Genomic DNA, 18,818 nt, shown 5'->3' on the forward strand with positions numbered 1-18,818 from the left:
CAACTAGCGGAAGCCTCTGCCGCTAGAGCGGCGAATCACCGAAAGGGTCGCTGGAGTGACACCACTCGCAGCTAATGAGAGCTCACTACGTCATTTTCCAGCAGCCCAATCAGAAAGCCACCTCGAGGGCGTTTATCCCCACCCACCCGGGACTCATCCTGCTTCCTCGCTGTCAATGGCGCCGACAGGCTCGCACGCAGGCGGCTTGGGCGGGACCAATCACAGCTCCACTACAGAGGCGGCCGCGCCAGGGGAGCCAGTCAGCTGGGACGTTACTGGCGGCTGGCGCGCGGGCCGGCGGGCTGGCAGCGGGGGCGTTGCCGGGTCCTCCCGGTGGTCACGCGCAGCCGCGCGGGCTGTGCCTCGCGGGCCGGCTGTAAAACTGCGCTGCCGGGAGTTTCCGCGACACCGGGAGTTTGGCTGCGCCCTCCTGCGGCGCGCAGCCCGTGCCACGCGTGTGTGGAGGCTGCGGCGAGCCCAGCGGCAGGCGATGAGCGAGTGACGCTCTGAGGGCAACACCGCTCCCCCCCGCCCGTGCAGCGTGGCGTGCGCAGCTCCGCGGGGAACGCTTGGCCCCAGCGCTGGGCTCCCCTCCGGCCCCCTGACGGCGCTCGCTTGTGCCGCTCCCATTCGCGCCACCGCCCGACGCAGCGGCCTCTGAAAGCGATAGCACCAAAGGCCCTTCCCCGCCCCAGGAGAGGCTCTGGCAGGCGGCGGCGAGCTGCCGCAGTCCTTCCCCGGGCGGCGGCGAGCGGGAACGCTGCGCGGCTTCCCGCCTGCGAGGACCAGCCCGACCGCCGCCACCTGCGTCGGGGCACCCGCGGCTGACAGGCCCGGGCCGGAAGGGGCGGGGCGGCGGCGCACAGCGGGCCGTTGCCGGGAGCCCCGCTGCGGAGCGGAGATGGCGGATGAGGCGCTGTTCCTGCTGCTGCACAACGAGATGGTGGCGGGGCTGTACCGTGCCGCCGAGCAGGGCGAAGGGGTGAGTGGGGCGGGGGCCGCCCCTGGGAGGCGCCCGGCAGCGGCCGGGGTAACGCGGCGGCGGCGCCTTGTGTCTTGCAGGAGAACGGGCGCTGCACCACCAAGCTGGAGAGCATGGGCTTCCGCGTCGGGCAGGGGCTGATCGAAAGGTGAGTCCCCGCCGCTGCCTCGGGCCCCGGCGGCGCTCCTCTGACAGCTCCCGGGCCGGCGGGACTTGCTCGTCCTCCCGGGCCCGGGCCCCTCAGCACCGGCCTGCTGGGGCCGGGAGCGCAGCCCGCCCGGCGGAATGCGGCCCCGTGGAGTAGGGGCCGGGGTTGTGGTGCGGATGTGTTTGCTCCTCATTAGGCGCCCGGGCATCTTTCCTTTTGTCATCTCAGTCTTGCGGGGACCTGTGTTCGAATAGACAGGACGATTTTGGAGTCTATACTTACCCAGTGCTTTCCTTCGTGAAAACTGAGTCAGAGTATACGGTTACTTTTAATACATATGATCTTTTCAAATTCCACTTTTTGTAGACCTCCTTTTGTGTATTTCCTGGTTCTGGTGCATTTAGTTGCTTTCTTCTCTTTCTAATTTTTTTCTTAAACATAATTTTATGATTGGCTACTCTTGAATTTCGTTTTTCCAATGCACTTGCAGTTCCTGGAACTTTACCTCCTTAATTCTCCAGGCCCTTTGGTGCTGCACGATGACTTGCTGCTCACCCAACTTCAGCACCCTAGTTCTGGGGTCGTGCAGGGACTCTTGAGCTTCTGAAGATGATGTTTTCATTGAAAAAGTGGTGCTTTAGTGCCAGATAAAGACCTTTAAGGAGGATAAAGGGAGAGAATTCTGAAATTAAAAAGAAGGCCATTTTTTGGGAAACAGGAATAAGTTTTACGTGTTTGTTCCTATGTGTTAGTGCTTTTTTGCATGTTTGAAGGACTCCTGAGCAGTAGTGGAGGCTTGAGCTTTTTGTTTATCTGCTATTTAGACATTTAGTTGAAGATAAAAATGATGGAGTGCTTTGCATCTTTCTGTACTTCAGCTGTCTTTAATAATCTTATAGTGAAAACCATTTATTCAGCTGTAGGGTTGTAGGTATTAAGGTACACTTTTGTGCTGAAGTTATAACACTTGATGAATGCTGAGTGATGCTTGACTGATACTGTACAATGGCTGCAAAACTAATTTTTATAACAGGTTACAGAAAAGTAATGTCACACAGTACCATATTTTGTATTGTCTTTTTCTGTTTAATTGGTCAAGTTGTCGTGTGCACCTTAGTTATTGATGTATTTCTCACTTATCTCTTAGGTTTACAAAAGATACGGCCAGGTTCAAGGACGAATTAGATATTATGAAGTTCATTTGCAAAGATTTTTGGACAACTGTATTCAAAAAACAAATAGATAACCTAAGGACTAATCATCAGGTACTAATGCTTTATAATAAGATTTAATTTACAAAATCAATCATGCTGGTTTGAGTTACTACTGCATTTTTTTAATTAGTCTTGGTCTAGTATTAATTATCTGATCAGAAACCCAAAATACTATTTATTTATGTGTTTGGTTTAAAAGTAGGTGTTTAAGGTTCATGTTTCAGAATACAATTTAATAATTGCTTGTGATGTCTTTATTGCCACCCTCTTTGAAAAAAATGAGTGATTGAATTTCACATGTGTGGTTGCAGAGTTGCAAACTGACAGAACAGTAACAGTTGAGTAACACTTAAACAGGAACTTTTTATATATCTCCCAACAAATTTTACTGGAAAACTAGTGTGAGAAAGTGCTATTGCTATCTTAACATCTATTTAAATAGAATGGCTGCCTTGAAGTAATTTTTTATTTTGAAGAATATTAACAGTTAGTTTCACTCTACTGAACATACATGAGTCTGGAACATCTGAAAAACTTCCCAAAATTTACATGTTGGTGACATTGCATTGTATCGATGTTTTCTACTGTATCAACAGACACTGTTCATAAAGAAAGATCAAAATAATTTAAGCAGCTATTTTACTAGAGTAAAAAAAAAAAAAAATTCTTCCTTTGAGTAACTTGGTTTTCTTATGGCCATTTTCCTGTTGTATCAGAGTAAGGACAAGATAATTTGTCCAAGGGTTGTGCCAAATAAAATAAATCTTATTTTTCAGTGAGCTGTTTATCAAGCAGTGGTCTTAATGAATAATAATTATCTTAGAAATCTTCTTTGAATTCAAAGAAACCTGCAGTGTTGAGCTTGGGTCTCAGTTTTATATGCAACCTAAATGTAATCTCAAGGATTGTGAAGTTCCGAAGTAGCACAGTCATTATCAAATAAATTAGAATTACTCTGTTCATACTTGATATATTAAAATGCATATTGTGGCACAAAATTGTAATGTAGAAAACACTAGACTTTTACTTTGATCATCTGCTGGGTGTTGTTGCCTGTATCTCTATTAAAGAAGACAATTCTCACTGAACTGAAGAATAAGAATACCAAATTATTACTTGAATGTAAAAATCAGCATATAGTTGATGTATTAGAAAAGACTCTCTAACATGGAGCTGTTGCTTCAGAGCGCTGGAAGGGCTCTTCCAAGAGGAATGCAAACATACAGTTTTTAGGATTATCATCTAGTTGTTTTGTTGTAAATTCACAAGTATCCTTTCTTTTGTGTTTATATTTCATATAAGTAAAGAAAAATACAGCTTAAATTGTATATGCCTTAATATAAATGTTCCTTTTTCAACCTGAGGACATTTATATTGTACCTACAGATCAAATCCCTTCACATATAATGTTGATTATGTGTTATGGCTACTCTAAGGAAACCTTTTTTTTTTTAACAGGGTATTTATGTTCTTCAAGACAATAAATTTCGCCTCTTGACACAGATATCTGCAGGAAAGCAGTATTTAGAACATGCACCAAAGGTACACTTCAGTTTTACCCTTGGGACCTACCAGTTTAATTTGAATTATCTTGGTCTATTAATAATAACTTTAAATTTTGTAATTGAATGGATACAGACTCTCCAAAAGGGCAGCTCATGTTTAGTCTCTAAAAACTGTGTTTTTAGAAATGCATCTTGTTTCAGATTCATGGATTTGATTTATGCTTCGAGAAACACTGTCATGCAATTTGCTGCTGTCATGTTTGAATTACTTGATGGTAGTAACTGGTATGTCACTGTTGGCCACTGTCACACAAATTTGTCCTTTCTCTTTGGAAAGCACCTGCTCTCAGGAGCTTTTTTAAATTTTCCAAAGCATATTTGGAAGATGCTGTTTGTTACTGAGGACAAGCTTCTGAGATGATACGAACATTCAGAAAGATGTTCCACCAAATAAAAATAGTTTTGAGTGTAGATGCTGAACTATAGTTCAGGTATGTAAAATCAGTAAAAAGTGAAAGCACTTTGGTTCAGGTGGATGTAAGAAATGGGGTATTCAGTTCCATTTTACAGTTTCTTAATTCTTGATGTTCTTAGTCATCACAGTTACAGACTACCATCCTTGGGATTTTTTTTTGTGTTTGGCGAGATGCTTCTTCAGTTTTATGAGATATATCCTGAATAATTGCAGGCATCTTCTGCCCTCACATTCTAAGATGTGGCCTGTGCAAGGATGCTATATCTTGGACTGTTTCTCCTTCGCTGACTTTAATACTGGTTGGTAATTTCAGCCAAGTCGTGGGAGTAGTTGTTTTAAGGATACTAAGTTCCTACAGGTTTAATGGAAATAAGTAGGAACACGTGACTCAAGACAGAGTCTCTAACAAGAGAAATCTGTATTGTGAGCTCTGCTGTACCAAATATCAGAGCTTTCATCTATTAGAGATATGACAAGGTCTCTCAAGCACAGTAACAAAACCTTCACAGTTTTATATTATCCAAGTGTTAAATCTTGCTCTTCAGTACTTAGTTTAAATCTCTAGCAACAAGCTTTACACTTCACACTTACTTAAAATGCAACTTTATATTTAGTATTTAGCATTTACTTGTGGACTAATCAGAGGAGGCCTATCGAATTTGGGAATAAAGAGTATTGTGACAGCTGAAGTTTCATCAATGCCTGCATGTAAGTAGTTCCAGAGTATGCGATTATTAGCTCACTTGGTAATTTTCCTTACTGAGTTCATCAGTGCCATAGGACTCAGTATGAACTTCAGGATAAAGCTTGTCACTAAATGCTTTAGCGTTCAGAAAATACTGTCAGAGGGTCAACCTCCATGATATGGAGTGGAAAGCAAAACTAAAAAGTTGTATTTACATTTGGAAGCATCCAGTGGATACGGATGTATTTCCAGAAGGCTATTTGAACAAGTGAAGATAAAAACAACTAGATGCATGCTCTTTTTCTGCAAAAGTCATTAAGAAAGTCAGTAGGTGAAGTCTATTGTAACTCCCCAAGATGCTTAAGGCAGACTTAAAAAATTCCACATACTTTGCACAAATTTTAAATTTAGCTGACAAAACTGTTGTGATGGATCAACTTAAAAAAAAAGAAAAAAGGAAAAAAATAAAAGGCTGTGTAGTTGGAGTTAAATAGTGGCTAGATTGTTCACAATTAAACAGTAAGATTGAAATATCCCTTACTACTTCTTTTAACAAAATGATTACAAGAAAATAATTACTTGGAAAAATAACTAATGGTGATACTTTGATCTGACTTCGCTTTTTCTTTGCAGGTAAATTTCAGGTGATGATACAGAAGATGTAGAGCACATTCAAATCTTGGTATCTACCTTAAAAATCCTTTGTGTGTGGATTCAGTATCTTGTTTTGGCTTTGTATATAGCTTGTAAATTATACCAGTGTGCAGCACAATTCCAAAATGTATAATAAATTTTCATCAAAATAACTATCCTTGTATCTTGGTATGAAATCTATTCTATACCAAGATAATAATGTCCACATGGTAAAAACTGCCTATTCACAAGTTTTCAACAGAAGATTTAAATTACTGAAACAGCACATATGGAAGACCAGAGGTGTGTTTTGAGAATAGAGCCTGAGCAAGACTAAATTGAAATAAGAAACTTAAGTGTTTCCTGTCACTTAACTTGAATGCCAAAATACCACCTTATTCACTCTGAACTGTGAGGCAGCATTTGCTTTTGTATTCTGAGGAAGCCCTTATCAAATAAACCTAGTGTCCTCATTAAAGTTGTTAAATGGGAGGTTTAGTTCCTTCATAGGAATGATATGGAACAGTAAAAAAAAGAACTTATTTCTACATAGTTAAACAGTATCTCATACCTCCCTAAAATTAGAGGCTGTTTTTCCTGTGTCAGAATAATTTTACAGCTAAAGTCATCTACTACTGGCCAAAGAAGGAAATTTGTTTTAGCTTGTGCATAAATTCAATATCAAAGTAATTGTTTTTAATTGCTAGCTACAACTCACTTCTGTAACGAGCATGTGCAGGAAGACTATTAGGCCTGCAAGAAGCTATAGACATCACCAAGAATCTTGAGGACATTGGGGTTTGCTAGATACTACTTCTTACAAGATCTGCATAACAATACTTACCTTGCTGTAGGTAAGCATGAAAACATCTTGTTAAAACTTCTAATGAATTTTGCTATAAGACTCTTCTTTTGGGAGGTTCGGGCCTTACATTTTTTAATTAATCACAGTAGAATCACTGTTATTCAGCAGTGTGAGAATGCCGTGTGATAGGGACTCGTTTTCTACTTTGAAACTGGTAAATAACAGGCTGACTAGAAAAGCTAACACATTAAAATAGCACCATTGAGTGTTGTAACTACCATCTGTGTTAAGTGTATGTTGTCCAGTTGGATGGTGGGCAAGAATAGTGGAAGCTGTTCTTCCTGGAGCTCTCAAGATCTGACATTTGTAAGGGTTCAAGCCTTTCCTAGATAGCTGTCAGAAGCTGGCAAGCTATAGATTGTACATGGGGTTTGTTATACTTGAGCTTAAGATGTGACCAAATTATCATCTTTTCAGGTACTGTGAATGGCAGTTCAGGTTAGTTGTAGCTGAATAATTTGACAGTTCTAGGAAACATCTGGGGCAGAACTCAAACCAGCAGCATGCTGTCCCACTGTTTGTAGAACTAGCAAGTAGCAAATATGAAACTACAGTAGGATGGTATTCAGTGCGGATCAGCCGTTCAACTCATTGAAAGCGCTGGGCTCTTATACTGGTAGTTTATAGGAAGGCTGTGGTTGTCCGCCTTTGTAACTCAGATCTGTTTGAAATGGTAGTGCTAAAGAGTTAACTAGCTAGTACTCCTGCTGAGTGCACTCCATGGGTTCTTCAGTTGCCAACTCATCCTGTTTTTAATATGCTGAAAATATTACTAAAGAAACTAGGAATAATTTGCACTGTATGCCTAATAAATGGACATTTCAGTGTTAAATTTTAGGCATCTGCAGTGTGGCAGACAGCATCAGCATAGAGAACTGTTTTGTTACTTGCATCTCCAGAATTAAAACTCTAGTAGTCATGGTAATTCACTTTGAGTTTTCAATTGATAGTTAAGACTACTCTTCCAGATGCAAAAGTGCCAAGCATTCCAAGACATATTAAAGGTTTATCAATAACTAGTTGTGCTTAGTGATATTTTTTGTTCTTTTAATAGTGAGGGACTTACATTCTACAATATACAGAAAGTAGACATCAGTTAATGGTATAGATTTGCTGCTATCGGCAGAATTCGCACTTCCTTTAATGTGGATTTTTAAGTTTTGAAGATAATTAAAACCGGAGTGAATCATATATGTACCAGAAGCTGATATTCTTGGCAGAACACTCCACAGTAAATATATGAATAGGGAAGCTAATGTATTTGTTGAGATACCATACAGACAATACATTTGTTCATTCTGTTTAATTAATGTTTCTATTGAAAGCATTGAATACAGCTGTGTAATTTTCACTGGTTTATGCAACTGCTTACTAAAAATGGTATTACTACTTAGGAAGTAGTAATGATAGTTTTCATAGAATAGTTTGGGTTGGAAGGGACCTTAAAGATCATCTAGTTCCATGCCCCCTTGCCATGGGCAGGGACACTTTCCACTAGATGAGGTTTATCAAAGCCTCATCTAGCTTTAACATTTTAACACTTCCAGGGATGGGGCATCCACAGCTTCTCTAGGCAGCCTGTCCCAGTGCCTCACCACCCTCATGGTGAATAATTTCTTCCTTATATCTAATCTAAATCTACCCTCTTTTAGTCTGAAGCCATTACCCCTTGTCTGATCACTGCATACCCTTGTAAAAAGTCCCTCTCCAGCTTTCCTGTAGCTTCCCTTTAGATACTGAAAGGCTGCTGTAAGGTCTCCCTGGAGCCTTCTCTTCTCCTGGCTAAATTACTAAAATAATAGTTTTAATAACTTACTGGTTATCATTGAATGACTTAGCAGTGCTTAAGCTCAGGACCAAAAGTTGAAAAAGCACATTCAGTCCTAGTTGTGTATGCTTCCACACAAGGTTGCTGTTAAATACTATGAAAATGAGAAAAGCCACAGTATTTAAGAAGACTCTTTAAAATGTTTTGGTTTTATTTAAAAAAAGCCCTCAATAGGTGTATGTTAAAGAACTATCATTTGTAATGTAACCTCAGACTTCACCTAATTGCAGTGTCCACAGGATCACTCAGATGGTAGAAAAAACCAAAAATGTAGTCTACAGAGACAGTAGCTTGTGAGATGATGCCAGACACTTCATTGACCATTTTACGATGATGGTGGTGGTGATATCAGAGACGCTGACAATCTCATGCTAAAGCGCAGCTTAAGTTACTCATCACTGTCCCAAATGCATCATCTTGAGGGTGTTCAGAAGGGGTTGTATAGTACTTCAGGTCTGAATGGTGCAGTGTCTTGCTGTTAACTCTGATAATGCTGTTTGTACTCTGGCAACACAAAATACTCAATAAAACAGTCTAGGAAGGCTCATCAGCCAAGTCACGTTGATCGAAGTACCTAGTGGAGGGAAGTGGAATACAGTAAGAAATCTCAAATGCAACATACTCCTTTGACCCCTGGCTTTCTAGCTCTTCTTTTTAGTGTTTTATCATATTTACAGCTTTGCAGTTTAGGGGGCTCATCTGAGGAAACCACTAAATTTACTTTATGCTTAGGTTTATCTTAAGTAGCACATATACTTCACTGAAAGGACTTAGGTCCAGGGTACTTCATTTAATTCCACTTTGAAATAATCGAGGTTAGGACAAGAGTAATCACACTTTTTTTCCTGGACATACTTTACTGGTTTTTAGATATCTAAGTTGCATTACCTGCTAACTAAGCAGATTATCAAGTTCAGAGCTGATATCTGTTCTTCATTCTTGTTCTCCTGAAAGAGAAACACTAGAACAGTTCCTGTTACCTGTGTCCAATAGAAAAGCTGTTACATTGTAATGTCACATTCTTGTACTCTTCCCTTCACTTTCAAGCAAATTTAGCACATGAAAAAAATCACTTACCAAGACTTAAGAACTGAAAAATCATCCTGATAATAATTTGCTAAGTTCAGCAAGTCCTTTGCACTATGTTATATTAAACCTTACCTCTAGTACTCTGACTTCTGAGCATCGCCTTGCCAGCTGTCGAATAAGGGAGTGAGCCTCAGGTAGCAAAGGTTTTTCAAGGCATGCCAACAGTGCATAAAGCCACCTACCCTGTGTGGATTCAAATAGCAAAGTTTTAATTATGAGCATTTCCTTGATGTTTCATGCACTTCTTGTTATATAGAGCAGGCCTAGAGAGTAGGTCTCAAAATTTCAATTGTGGCAGTAGTACTTAAATGCGAAGTTTGAAAGCCAAATTACACATTATACAGTAGAATTTTCTACCTCTTGACAAACTGCTTGTGAGCAGTATTCCTGATATTTTTTTGAATACTGACCAAGATATAAATTAACACAGCTGTTGTGGTTAAACCCCAGCTGGCAACTAAGTACCACACAGCCACTCACTCACTCACTCTCCCCTGGTAGGATGGGGGAGAGAATCAGAAAAGTGAGAAAAGTTGTGGATTGAGATAAAGACCATTTAATAAGTAAAGCAAAGGCTGTGCACACAAGCAAAGCAAAACAAGGAATTGATTCACTCCTTCCCATTGGCAGGCAGGTGTTCAGCCAGCTCCAGGACAGCAGGGATCCATCACCACAACAGTTACTTAGGAAGACAAACACCGTAACTCCAAACATTCCCCCCTTCCTCCTCCTTCTTCCCTTGACCATGATGTCACATGGTATGGAATATCCCTTTGGTCAGCTGGGGTCAGCTGTCCTGCCTGTGCCCCCTCACAGCTTCTCGTGTGCTTGGCACAGCATGAGAAACTGAGAAGTCCTTGACTATTTAGCAACAAGAAAAATGTCACTGTGTTACCAACATTATTCTCATATTAAACCCTCTTCTCTCCCCAGTGCTGATGCTCAGCTAACCTTGTGGTTTGTCTTAGTGTGGGGAGCGATAAAAAGGGGAGGAGGCTATGGCAGTACTTGATAGATCTGCATCTGGTATGTTTTGTAATTAGCCTTCCAATACTAATCCTGTGAATACTCAGTATCTAATCAAGAAAGTTTTGAAAGTAACTGAATATGATATATGCATCTAGACAACTCTAGAAACTAAAACAATTTCATAAAAAACTATGAACAATTTATCCCTTGTTTAATGCATTAATGTGCAAGTAGTTATGATAAATTAAAAATTACCAGTTCTGGAGTGAATTTTTTCTCTCCAAACCAGCTTGTGAGGTACTCTAAGACACTGGTTACTGTTGCCTTCAAAAGAGGAACAGAAAGAGAAAATACAATACCTGCAATGTTTTGTTTTGCTGTCCTTCTAGCTGAAGGATTACATTATATAAAAAGCGATGTGATCTTTTAAAAATATACAAATTATGTATTTCTACTCCACTGTGGTACTATATGGTATTTATTCCAGGGTGAAGTTACATATAAGGGTAAAGTAAATGTTCAAGCACCAGTTCCTGGAAAGAACTTTATGTAAAAGGAAGTAATTTTGTGTTAACAAAAAATTATGGGTAAGTAGCTACAGATTAGGAAAGAAGCATTACACTGACTGGTTGCTTCTTTATAAAGGTGACTAGTAGGAAACATAGTAAAGGGAAGTGTTATTCTTCTAGTCTTGTAATGTACATAACAGTTCATGATTAAGTTGAGGGACTGCACTTAACACACTGAGAAACCTTAAAACACTGTCAAGCACCTGATGGGGCATTCAGCAAAAATTCAAACACTAAGATGTTCTATGGAGAAATTACAAGGACAGAATATTCTTAAAACTAGTAGGATACATGTTCACTAGTAAAGTTATTTGTAGCTGAAGGTAAGAGAATGTGTTTTCCTTGTAAGTGCACAACAAATAGCAGCTGTAATGAACAACTGCCTGCTCTGGCACAGAAAAATAGATAAAGCTTCTGCAACAGATAGAATATGAAAAATAATGATTTATGCAATGTCACTATGTGGTTCTAAGAGGTAGGCTTACCTGACTCATTCTGCTTACAATACTTAGCAAAGGCGGAAAGCCCACCTGAAAAAAATCAAGGTGGAAAATGCAAAGACATTATCATAATAATTTTTTTTCTAGTTTAGAACATACTAACATGTGATGCCTAGACATTTTGTAGTGATCCGAAAGTCTGTTCTGAGGTTTGAAATATTAAAAAAATAAAATCCTCAATCAATTTAAGTTAAGGTCCGGTCAAATTTGGTGTCAAAAACATTGCTTTTACTGTTATTTGTTAAAGTTTGGGTGTTTTTTCAAAATGACACAGTAGAAGGTATATTTGTAGGACAGCATGTAGGAGGAGAGGAACCACAAATCACCATTCAACAAAACATGAAAGCAGACTATGCAAAAAGCTATCAATTCAGTTCAATGAGCAACAAGGCAGTGTGCTTTTGCTGAAAATGGATGAGGGCATGACTTAAGGGTTAGATTTGTTCTCTGCTTCACTGAGTTTCCATTTAAAAGGGAAGAAAAATGGGACTTTCTGGGCTCACCAGAGAGCCTAATTTTTATTTAGCACAAAGTGGTAATAAACAGTAGAATTGTTTCTGGCAGTTATTCTTGAAAATACCAGCTGAAAATCACAAGTCTTATACTCACCTTTAGGTAATCAATGCCTAGATTTTCATTATCAGATAGTGCATCTATTTCTGAGTATGCTCTTTCACCCAGGCAAAACTTCTTCCAGCCTTCTTCATCCTCTGATTTTGGCTGAAGTAAATAAAAATAAACGAAAACTGAAATGTTGCTATCTTGAAGACACTGAAGAAAAGACTTGGTAATATTCACAAGTTGTTGCATTAAACTGTAAAGCAAGATTAACCATGGATTTAATGAGTGGAAAAAAACCCAGCACTGTTATGGATTGTACTCACCATAGTAACATTGCTGTCCAAATGTTGTGACCGCCAGTGATTTCTGTGCTTGTTCAGGCTCTGAGTTATTAAAACAAAGCCAAATTACAGTTTAACTTTGCAGTTATTTTATCCTTGTCATAATTCCCCTTCATTATCTTTTAAATGTATAAAAGGTATATGTTATGATGTTCTATAAATCGGTAGAGGCGTAACTGGCTAAACATTTCCTGTGCCTCTTAGTATAACTGTAAGTAAGTTGCTCATGCTGGGTTTTTAGAAGTAATGTTAAAGCTGAATCAATTTTAAGTCTACTACATAAAGCTTTAAGTTGAAGTAGTGAGCTTTAATAGACTTCTAGACTTTTCTTGGTATAACAAGTTTAAGAAAATAATATTTGGTTTAATCTAGAACCACACAGTCAATATCCTGTTTCCAGCAGTGGTCTGTACCTGTATCAGATGTCTGCAGAACTGTTAGAAAGCAGGCAGGTGGGTGTTCCTAGTGTATTTCTTCTACCTGACAGGGACACCATGTTAAGACAAACTTGCCTGCTTGACAGTTTCCTGGACAGAGGTGTAAATGTTTTGCAACAGAAGCAATTTTTCCCAAATCCAACTGTTATTGTAGCAAATAAATAAAAGTGATCACTAAAAATGCTGTAACAGTAGCTGATGCATAGTGTCTGAACAAGTGACTTCTGATGCCCTTTTTTTCTCTTAAATATTTTTAGTATATTCTCATATGCGTTAATTCTAGCAAAGATGAGGGGACAATTGATTTCTGTATAAAATAAATATCTGTACAGTGAATATACCTTTAGATGTCAGTTTCTTTAGTTCTACTAAAACCTTGCATTATGCCTCATATACAGTATGCAATATGATACCTTGTAGAAATAGGGGCTAGCTCAGTTAATATTTGCAATATAGAGCAGTAAAAACAGATCTCCACCTTCACTGATTTACCTCCTGTAAAAAAAACAGGGTAAATGAGCTCATGCAATGTTCAGTGCTACAGCACCTTCAGTGCAGTTGCTTATACTTCAGAATTCCATTTTTACCTGACGAATGGCTGAGAAATTGGCCACTTGCTGTTGCTGCCACTTGAGTGTTGGAGCATATCCTTCAGGAGCAGGCTGACACCCAGAAATCTAAGAAAACACTGGCAATAATTATAATGTAAGGAAAGCTATATAAGAAGAATCCTTAAGAACAAGAGAATCAGTAAATGTTTACTATCAGGTAAACAATATCCTTTAAATATTCATTTAAGAAAGGTAATTTCATGACCATATCCAATACTGACTTAACTATTGGTTTAGAAAAAGTTTATTATGCTTGACACTTCTCATATACAAATAAGAAGGAAAACCAAGTGTTCAATATACATTGTCGAATAATTATTTAAGGTCTTCTTTTTAGCAATTGTCCTGCCTTAGTTTCCCTGTTTATAAAAAGCAAGATGCTGTTTTCTTATCTTGGATACATGCTTTGAATCTTAGGTGTTCTGCTTGCCAAGATAATAAATTGAGGAAGACAGAAGACTGCAAAAATATCTTTTAGGAAATCATCTCTGACAGTTAAGTAGATATAACCTCTTTAAAGATTAGCATGAAAGACTTACTAAAAAAAGAAAAAAGAATCTTTCTACAAATGCTTAAGAATGCCACTACAAAGAGATGAGACAAATGTAGAGAACGGGTGCAAAAGTTACATGGTCATATGTCAGTACTAGAAATTTTTCTTGAGCAATCTAGTAGTGAAATTTCAGACTACATAATTTTCACTAGACCGAGGCAAACTTGATCTCTTGAACTATTTGAAAGTAGATTAAAAAACAAGCTAGCAAGGCAATGTGACAACAGAGAAATCTGCTTGGACAGTAAGGAAAAATTCCACCAAAAAGGAAAGAAGTGATGCTAGAACTTCATCTGATTTTAGCAAAGGTTAGCTGCACTTACTACCCTTACTCTGGATACATATATAAGCCTAAATATAGATACGGATATATCTTACTTATGAAGTTTATGCAGGTTTTATGATTAAATAGCTGTAAAATTTAATGCAACATTTTACTTCCTCAGACAGTAAAACAGTCTGCTGTGTATCATATAGTATGAATATTATAAATTTAAATAAGTTATAAAGACTGCTGTTAGCTAGCAGTTTAACAGCTGTTTCTTCAAACCCAGATTTTCAATTCTGTAGATGCTTTTAAAATCCAGCAGTGCTATTGTTCAGTTATGCCAATCACTCCCCAAATTAGCACTAACATTATATTAACAACATATGAACCAACAATATATTAACATATCTTCCCTTAATTTGTTTTTCCTCTCAAAACAAAACATGTTAAAGCTGTCAAACTTACTGAAATATTTACAGTCTGCTTCTTCCTTAATTTTTTGGGGTCTATTTGTGCCACAACCACATCTGGGCATCGAGCTGCTTCAATCCTACAAAACAAAATCCAGTGGCTCCAGTTTTTCCTTTTTGTAACAGGTGGTTATGGATGTCTCTGAAATACAGCACCGGTGGAAGTCTTCAAGCATGTAAGACACTGGCTACACGGGCAGTTCTTAACAGAAAGTTTGACTTGAGAGTTACAGATCAACTATTCGCACTTTCTACTCGACTGCTCTGGCCTCCCCGAAGCTTTCGTGCTTCCCAACCCGCCTGAAGTGCAGCTCCGCTTCCCGCAGCGAGACCTGCGGAGGCTTGGGCTGCAGGTGCGGGCAGCCAAGAGCTGCACCTCCATCCTGGGGAACAGAGCAGCGCCGGCCCGCAGCGCTGCCGATCGCTGCGCGGTACCGAGCCCGCCGTGGCACAGGCGGCAGCGGCCATCGCTACACGGGCCTGGAGAAGCAGAAGCCTGGTAGAACGCGAGTGTCGTACGAGATCCCACCGCACCGGGAGCGCCGGGGACACAGCTCTCCGGCTGCGGCTGGCAGGTCACCGACAGCTTTCAGCACGACACAGCCGCCCTCCCGCACCCACCACGAAGCTCAGCCCGGGCAGCACCGGCGGCCGCGCCGCTCTCACCCAGCTGGGCCCCTCCGCCCCGCCACTCACTGGACGCGCTTCAGATACTCCTGGGGCGTCCTAGGAGGCACTGTGGGGTCGAAGTCCTCAGACAAGTCACAGTCATCCACAGGCAACAGCCGCGGCATCAGCTCCTCCATTCCCGGCTCCATGGCCCCGGCGAAACCGCTGCGGCCGCCCGCGCCCCGCCCCACGGCCGGCGCTGCTGAGGCCGCTTGAGCCTGCGCGCTGGAAGCTCTCGCGAGAGGCGGCGCCGAGCGGGGCCATTCCGAGGGCCGCTGGCCGCCCGGCGGCCACGAGCGTGTTACGGGGCACTGGGTCTTAATGCTGCAAGGGACGCGTCCTGGGAGCGGTGCCGTGATAAACACCCCGGGGCCGCCCGTCTCCTCTCGGCTCTGGCGCCCCGATAAGGGCGCGTGGGTGCTGCGCTGTGGCTTAGGGGCGATCCCGTGAGCGCCGTGTGCTCGGGGCTGCGGCACTGGGAGGCGCCGAGCCCTGGCCCGCTGCGGAGGTTTTAGCTGCTCTGAAAACCCCAGGACGGGAATAAAAGGCAGTATGGCCAACGAGTAGTGCAGAAAGTGGTTGTGTCAGTTTGCTGCCCATCAAACTAGGCCTATTTTTGAGGTGAAACGGTGTAAACCTTTAATAACCATTTTTATTAGGCCCTATACCATAATTCTAATATACAGTAGCTTCTGCAAGTGGCTCTTTAAGACTCACCTGTTAGTATTTTCTATTCTACCTGTGGACATCCAGTAATACTACTATTTGTCCATTCCTTGCAGTGCTTTGAGATCTATGCTTGAAATCAGTTACATAAAAATTAATTGCTATAAATTTAAACAATCATAATTTGGGAAGGGTCATTGCCTCAGTTCGTATTTTGTTGTTATATAGGTTTATCTAAATACTATTATGTGGGAGTAGCCGTGTGCCAAATAAAAAGCAAGGCAGCATTAGCAGAAAGGGAGCTGCTTTTCAGTGAAGATAAGCAGAAGGATAATGCTGTAATCATTTACATTGTGCATTATGAAATTCCTGTTACTTAAAATGTCAATTTGTATTATTTTTTCTATTAGTTCTGCTGCACACAAAGTCAGTTTATAGCTACCCACAGTCAATGTAGTAGATCAGAGCAGCTCTGAATACTTCTTACATAAGTTAAAAAAGAGCCCCCGCCCCGCAAGGCTGTGTTTTAGCAGTTCTGAACAAACATTTACCCTAACTCCTCCTTTCCACTGGCTTTTGTTTGTTTTAAGGTGTTTCCACAACCACCTACGTGTAACAGGGAGTTTTAATTCTGAAAACGGATCCAACGTCCTAATTGAGTATGCAACGATTGCAGTCACCACTAGAAATAAAACCTGCGTAGCTAGAACTACAGTGATACCTCTGGAAAGGCTGACCAATGGTCAAGACAAAAACTTTGGTGAGTCCAGCTGTAAAAGTTCTCTTCTAATACTTCGGTAGTATTCAGAACTTATTTTTCCTATTTGTTGTGTAGTCAGGAACTATGGACAGAAAGAGAATCCACAGATAGAAATATACCTTATGTATACTTTCAATCTCTAGGTTACTTTTTATGTAACTTTCCATTTATACTTTTAAAGTGAAGTAACATATTTTTAATGATTACAGGTAGTCTTCCACAGATGATAAAAGTGTTCCTAACAAGTTTTACCAACAATGGTGTTGCAGTGGCTAGCAAATATGACTCAGTGGAGGAAGAGGAAAAAGAAAGTGGAGATTAATTTTCTTTCTTCTCAGCTGCCTAGGCATTATGGAAGAGTATTTTTCCAAAGAAAGGGTGAGTTGCCATCACTGGATATGTCTGCTGACTGAAAAAAAAAAGTCTAACACGTAAACTAAAAATATGACATTAAGAAAAATGCAACGCTTTCACTGTACATTCCTATACTGGGAGATAAAGTATTTTCTTATAATGAGCATACACCATGTTAGGATCCTATTTTCTGTTCTTTTTTTTGCTTTTCTCTGTGGTTTGCATCATTGTAACAGCTGTAAGACATATTGAATTTTAGAGCAATAGGTTGAGTCATTATGCAATTAAATGTAATTGTGCTAATGGCTGCTTAAAAATACTGTATACCTTTTATTTGTAGCAAACTTTCCTGTTCTTTCCTCTTCCCTTTTTAAGTGTCAGTTGCCTCTTTTTCTCTTGTTTATAGAGTTCATACTGAAGTTCTGACTTTGGGACTTGCCTCTTTTCAGTGTAACTTTCTGAAAATGTTTCACAGAGATATTTGAGTACTTCTGAAATTAAAACACTGAATTGCTTTCTGTGCATGTTTGACGTTCACCCTGGTTTATTTTCATTTTCTTTTACTTTTTAACGATCTGAGGAGGTTACATGTCCTTGGCAAGCTCCTGCTCAATACTCCCACAACTGGCAGCGAGATTTGTGGACAAAGAAATTTTAAATCCTTCTCTTTAAGTTCTGCTGTTGTTTACCTGCTTATGCTTTTACACTGAAGGACTGGCAGGTGATACTGGGGATAGTAATGGCATAGAAATTCTATCATAATTACATTTGACAGAAAAAATGATAAGGTTGTTTTAGCCATTTATGTTTGGTTGGTGGTTATAGCATGTTTTCAGAGTTGCAGTGAAGGAGGACATGGTACTCAGCAGAATGTTTTTCAGTCCTCCCCATGTCTGGATTGGTTGCACTAAGCTGTCTGAGGAAAGGCAGAAATTACTGTTCTAGCCTTTTATGGCAGGCTTGTTTAAAACGATGCTGAAGAGCCCTGAAACCCAAGTGTCACTGTAACTTGGGTTTGGGGGGAAAAAGATAACCACAGTAACAAAAAAATGGAACAAAACCGTACAGTTATGGCTTTGTGAAAGTTATTGTGTGGATAGTAAATGTGTTATATTTCTAAATATTTATAAATGTTGCATAAAGTATTGTCTAGGGCTAAAGCCCACCAGGAATATAATTTCCATGTATTTTTTTTCCCAGGCAATTCGAAAAAAACATTATCTTCCAAATTAAAAAGTTGCCAGAAATACACACGGTGGAAGATGTGCCACAAGCAGGGTGAATTGAGGGACTCCCAGGAGCCCGGCTGCCTCGTCCCGAGGGTCTCCCTGAAACGTGCCCTGGCAGGAGCGGCGGTCGCGTCCCCGGGCGGGGTGCGGGCAGCTCCGGTAACCGCGGGCACAGCCGAGGGGCGCAGAAGGCAAAGCCGCCCCGGCGGTCGGGGTGTGTCCCGAGCGATTTTAGGAGCGAGACTGAGACAAACGATCTTCAGAAAGAAATCCGAAAGCCGAACAGGGGAAAAGCCACCGCGAACAGGAGCCGTCAGGCGGTGAAGCGAAGGTCAGCGCTGTGGGGTGACTGACGCCGGGTCCCTCCGCTCCGTTCTCCGAGGAGGGCCGCGGGATACGGCCGGGGGCCGCGGCCCGGCGAGGGCTCCCCCTGCGGT

The 18,818-nt window shown here is 40.9% G+C and overlaps 4 protein-coding genes across 12 annotated transcripts in view; 3 read left to right on the forward strand and 1 right to left on the reverse strand.

The window, feature by feature from the left end:
* Nucleotides 1–670: 670 nt before the first annotated feature.
* On the forward strand, nt 671–5,815 carry TRAPPC6B (trafficking protein particle complex subunit 6B). Its single transcript, XM_065064000.1, has 6 exons — nt 671–982; nt 1,063–1,130; nt 2,278–2,395; nt 3,803–3,886; nt 4,939–5,032; nt 5,643–5,815. Exons 1-6 carry the CDS (start codon nt 902–904, stop codon nt 5,672–5,674), a joined length of 477 nt encoding a protein of 158 aa, XP_064920072.1. The 5' UTR covers nt 671–901; the 3' UTR covers nt 5,675–5,815.
* Nucleotides 5,816–6,359: 544 nt separating this feature from the next.
* Nucleotides 6,360–18,562, forward strand: LOC102095319 (trafficking protein particle complex subunit 6B). Of its 3 annotated transcripts, XR_002413380.2 has the most exons (5): nt 6,360–6,496; nt 14,830–14,879; nt 16,629–16,798; nt 17,008–17,176; nt 18,353–18,562. XR_002413380.2 is itself a non-coding variant. In XM_065063999.1 (4 exons), the coding sequence occupies exons 2-4, from the start codon at nt 14,836–14,838 to the stop codon at nt 17,118–17,120; spliced, it is 327 nt and encodes a 108-aa protein (XP_064920071.1). In that variant the 5' UTR covers nt 6,360–6,496; nt 14,830–14,835; the 3' UTR covers nt 17,121–17,253. The 3 variants fall into 3 exon arrangements, 1 of the variants encoding a protein (XP_064920071.1); XM_065063999.1 differs by lacking the exon at nt 18,353–18,562 and having other exon boundaries at nt 17,008–17,253; XR_010472886.1 differs by lacking the exon at nt 6,360–6,496 and having other exon boundaries at nt 14,702–14,879.
* Nucleotides 7,538–15,662, reverse strand: GEMIN2 (gem nuclear organelle associated protein 2). Of its 7 annotated transcripts, none has more exons than XM_021287126.2 (10): nt 15,400–15,653; nt 14,699–14,783; nt 13,389–13,478; nt 12,347–12,406; nt 12,072–12,182; nt 11,448–11,492; nt 10,649–10,717; nt 9,497–9,607; nt 9,224–9,296; nt 7,538–8,909 (listed from the first exon to the last, which is right to left on the reverse strand). In XM_021287126.2, exons 1-9 carry the CDS (start codon nt 15,519–15,521, stop codon nt 9,249–9,251), a joined length of 741 nt encoding a protein of 246 aa, XP_021142801.1. In that variant the 5' UTR covers nt 15,522–15,653; the 3' UTR covers nt 7,538–8,909; nt 9,224–9,248. The 7 variants fall into 7 exon arrangements, with proteins under 7 accessions (XP_021142801.1, XP_064919042.1, XP_064919041.1 ...); NM_001291522.1 differs by having other exon boundaries at nt 8,292–8,909; nt 9,224–9,282; nt 15,400–15,531; XM_065062970.1 differs by lacking the exon at nt 10,649–10,717 and having other exon boundaries at nt 15,400–15,662.
* SEC23A (SEC23 homolog A, COPII coat complex component) overlaps nt 18,466–18,818 on the forward strand; it is a 30,039-nt gene continuing 29,686 nt past the window's right edge. Inside the window, exon 1 of the mRNA XM_065063966.1 lies at nt 18,466–18,712. The gene's annotated coding sequence lies outside the window, so the exon portion shown is untranslated. The remainder of the gene's footprint in view (nt 18,713–18,818) is intronic.

Source organism: Columba livia, chromosome 5, assembly GCF_036013475.1.
Source record: "Columba livia isolate bColLiv1 breed racing homer chromosome 5, bColLiv1.pat.W.v2, whole genome shotgun sequence".
Taxonomy (NCBI): Eukaryota; Metazoa; Chordata; class Aves; order Columbiformes; family Columbidae; genus Columba; species Columba livia.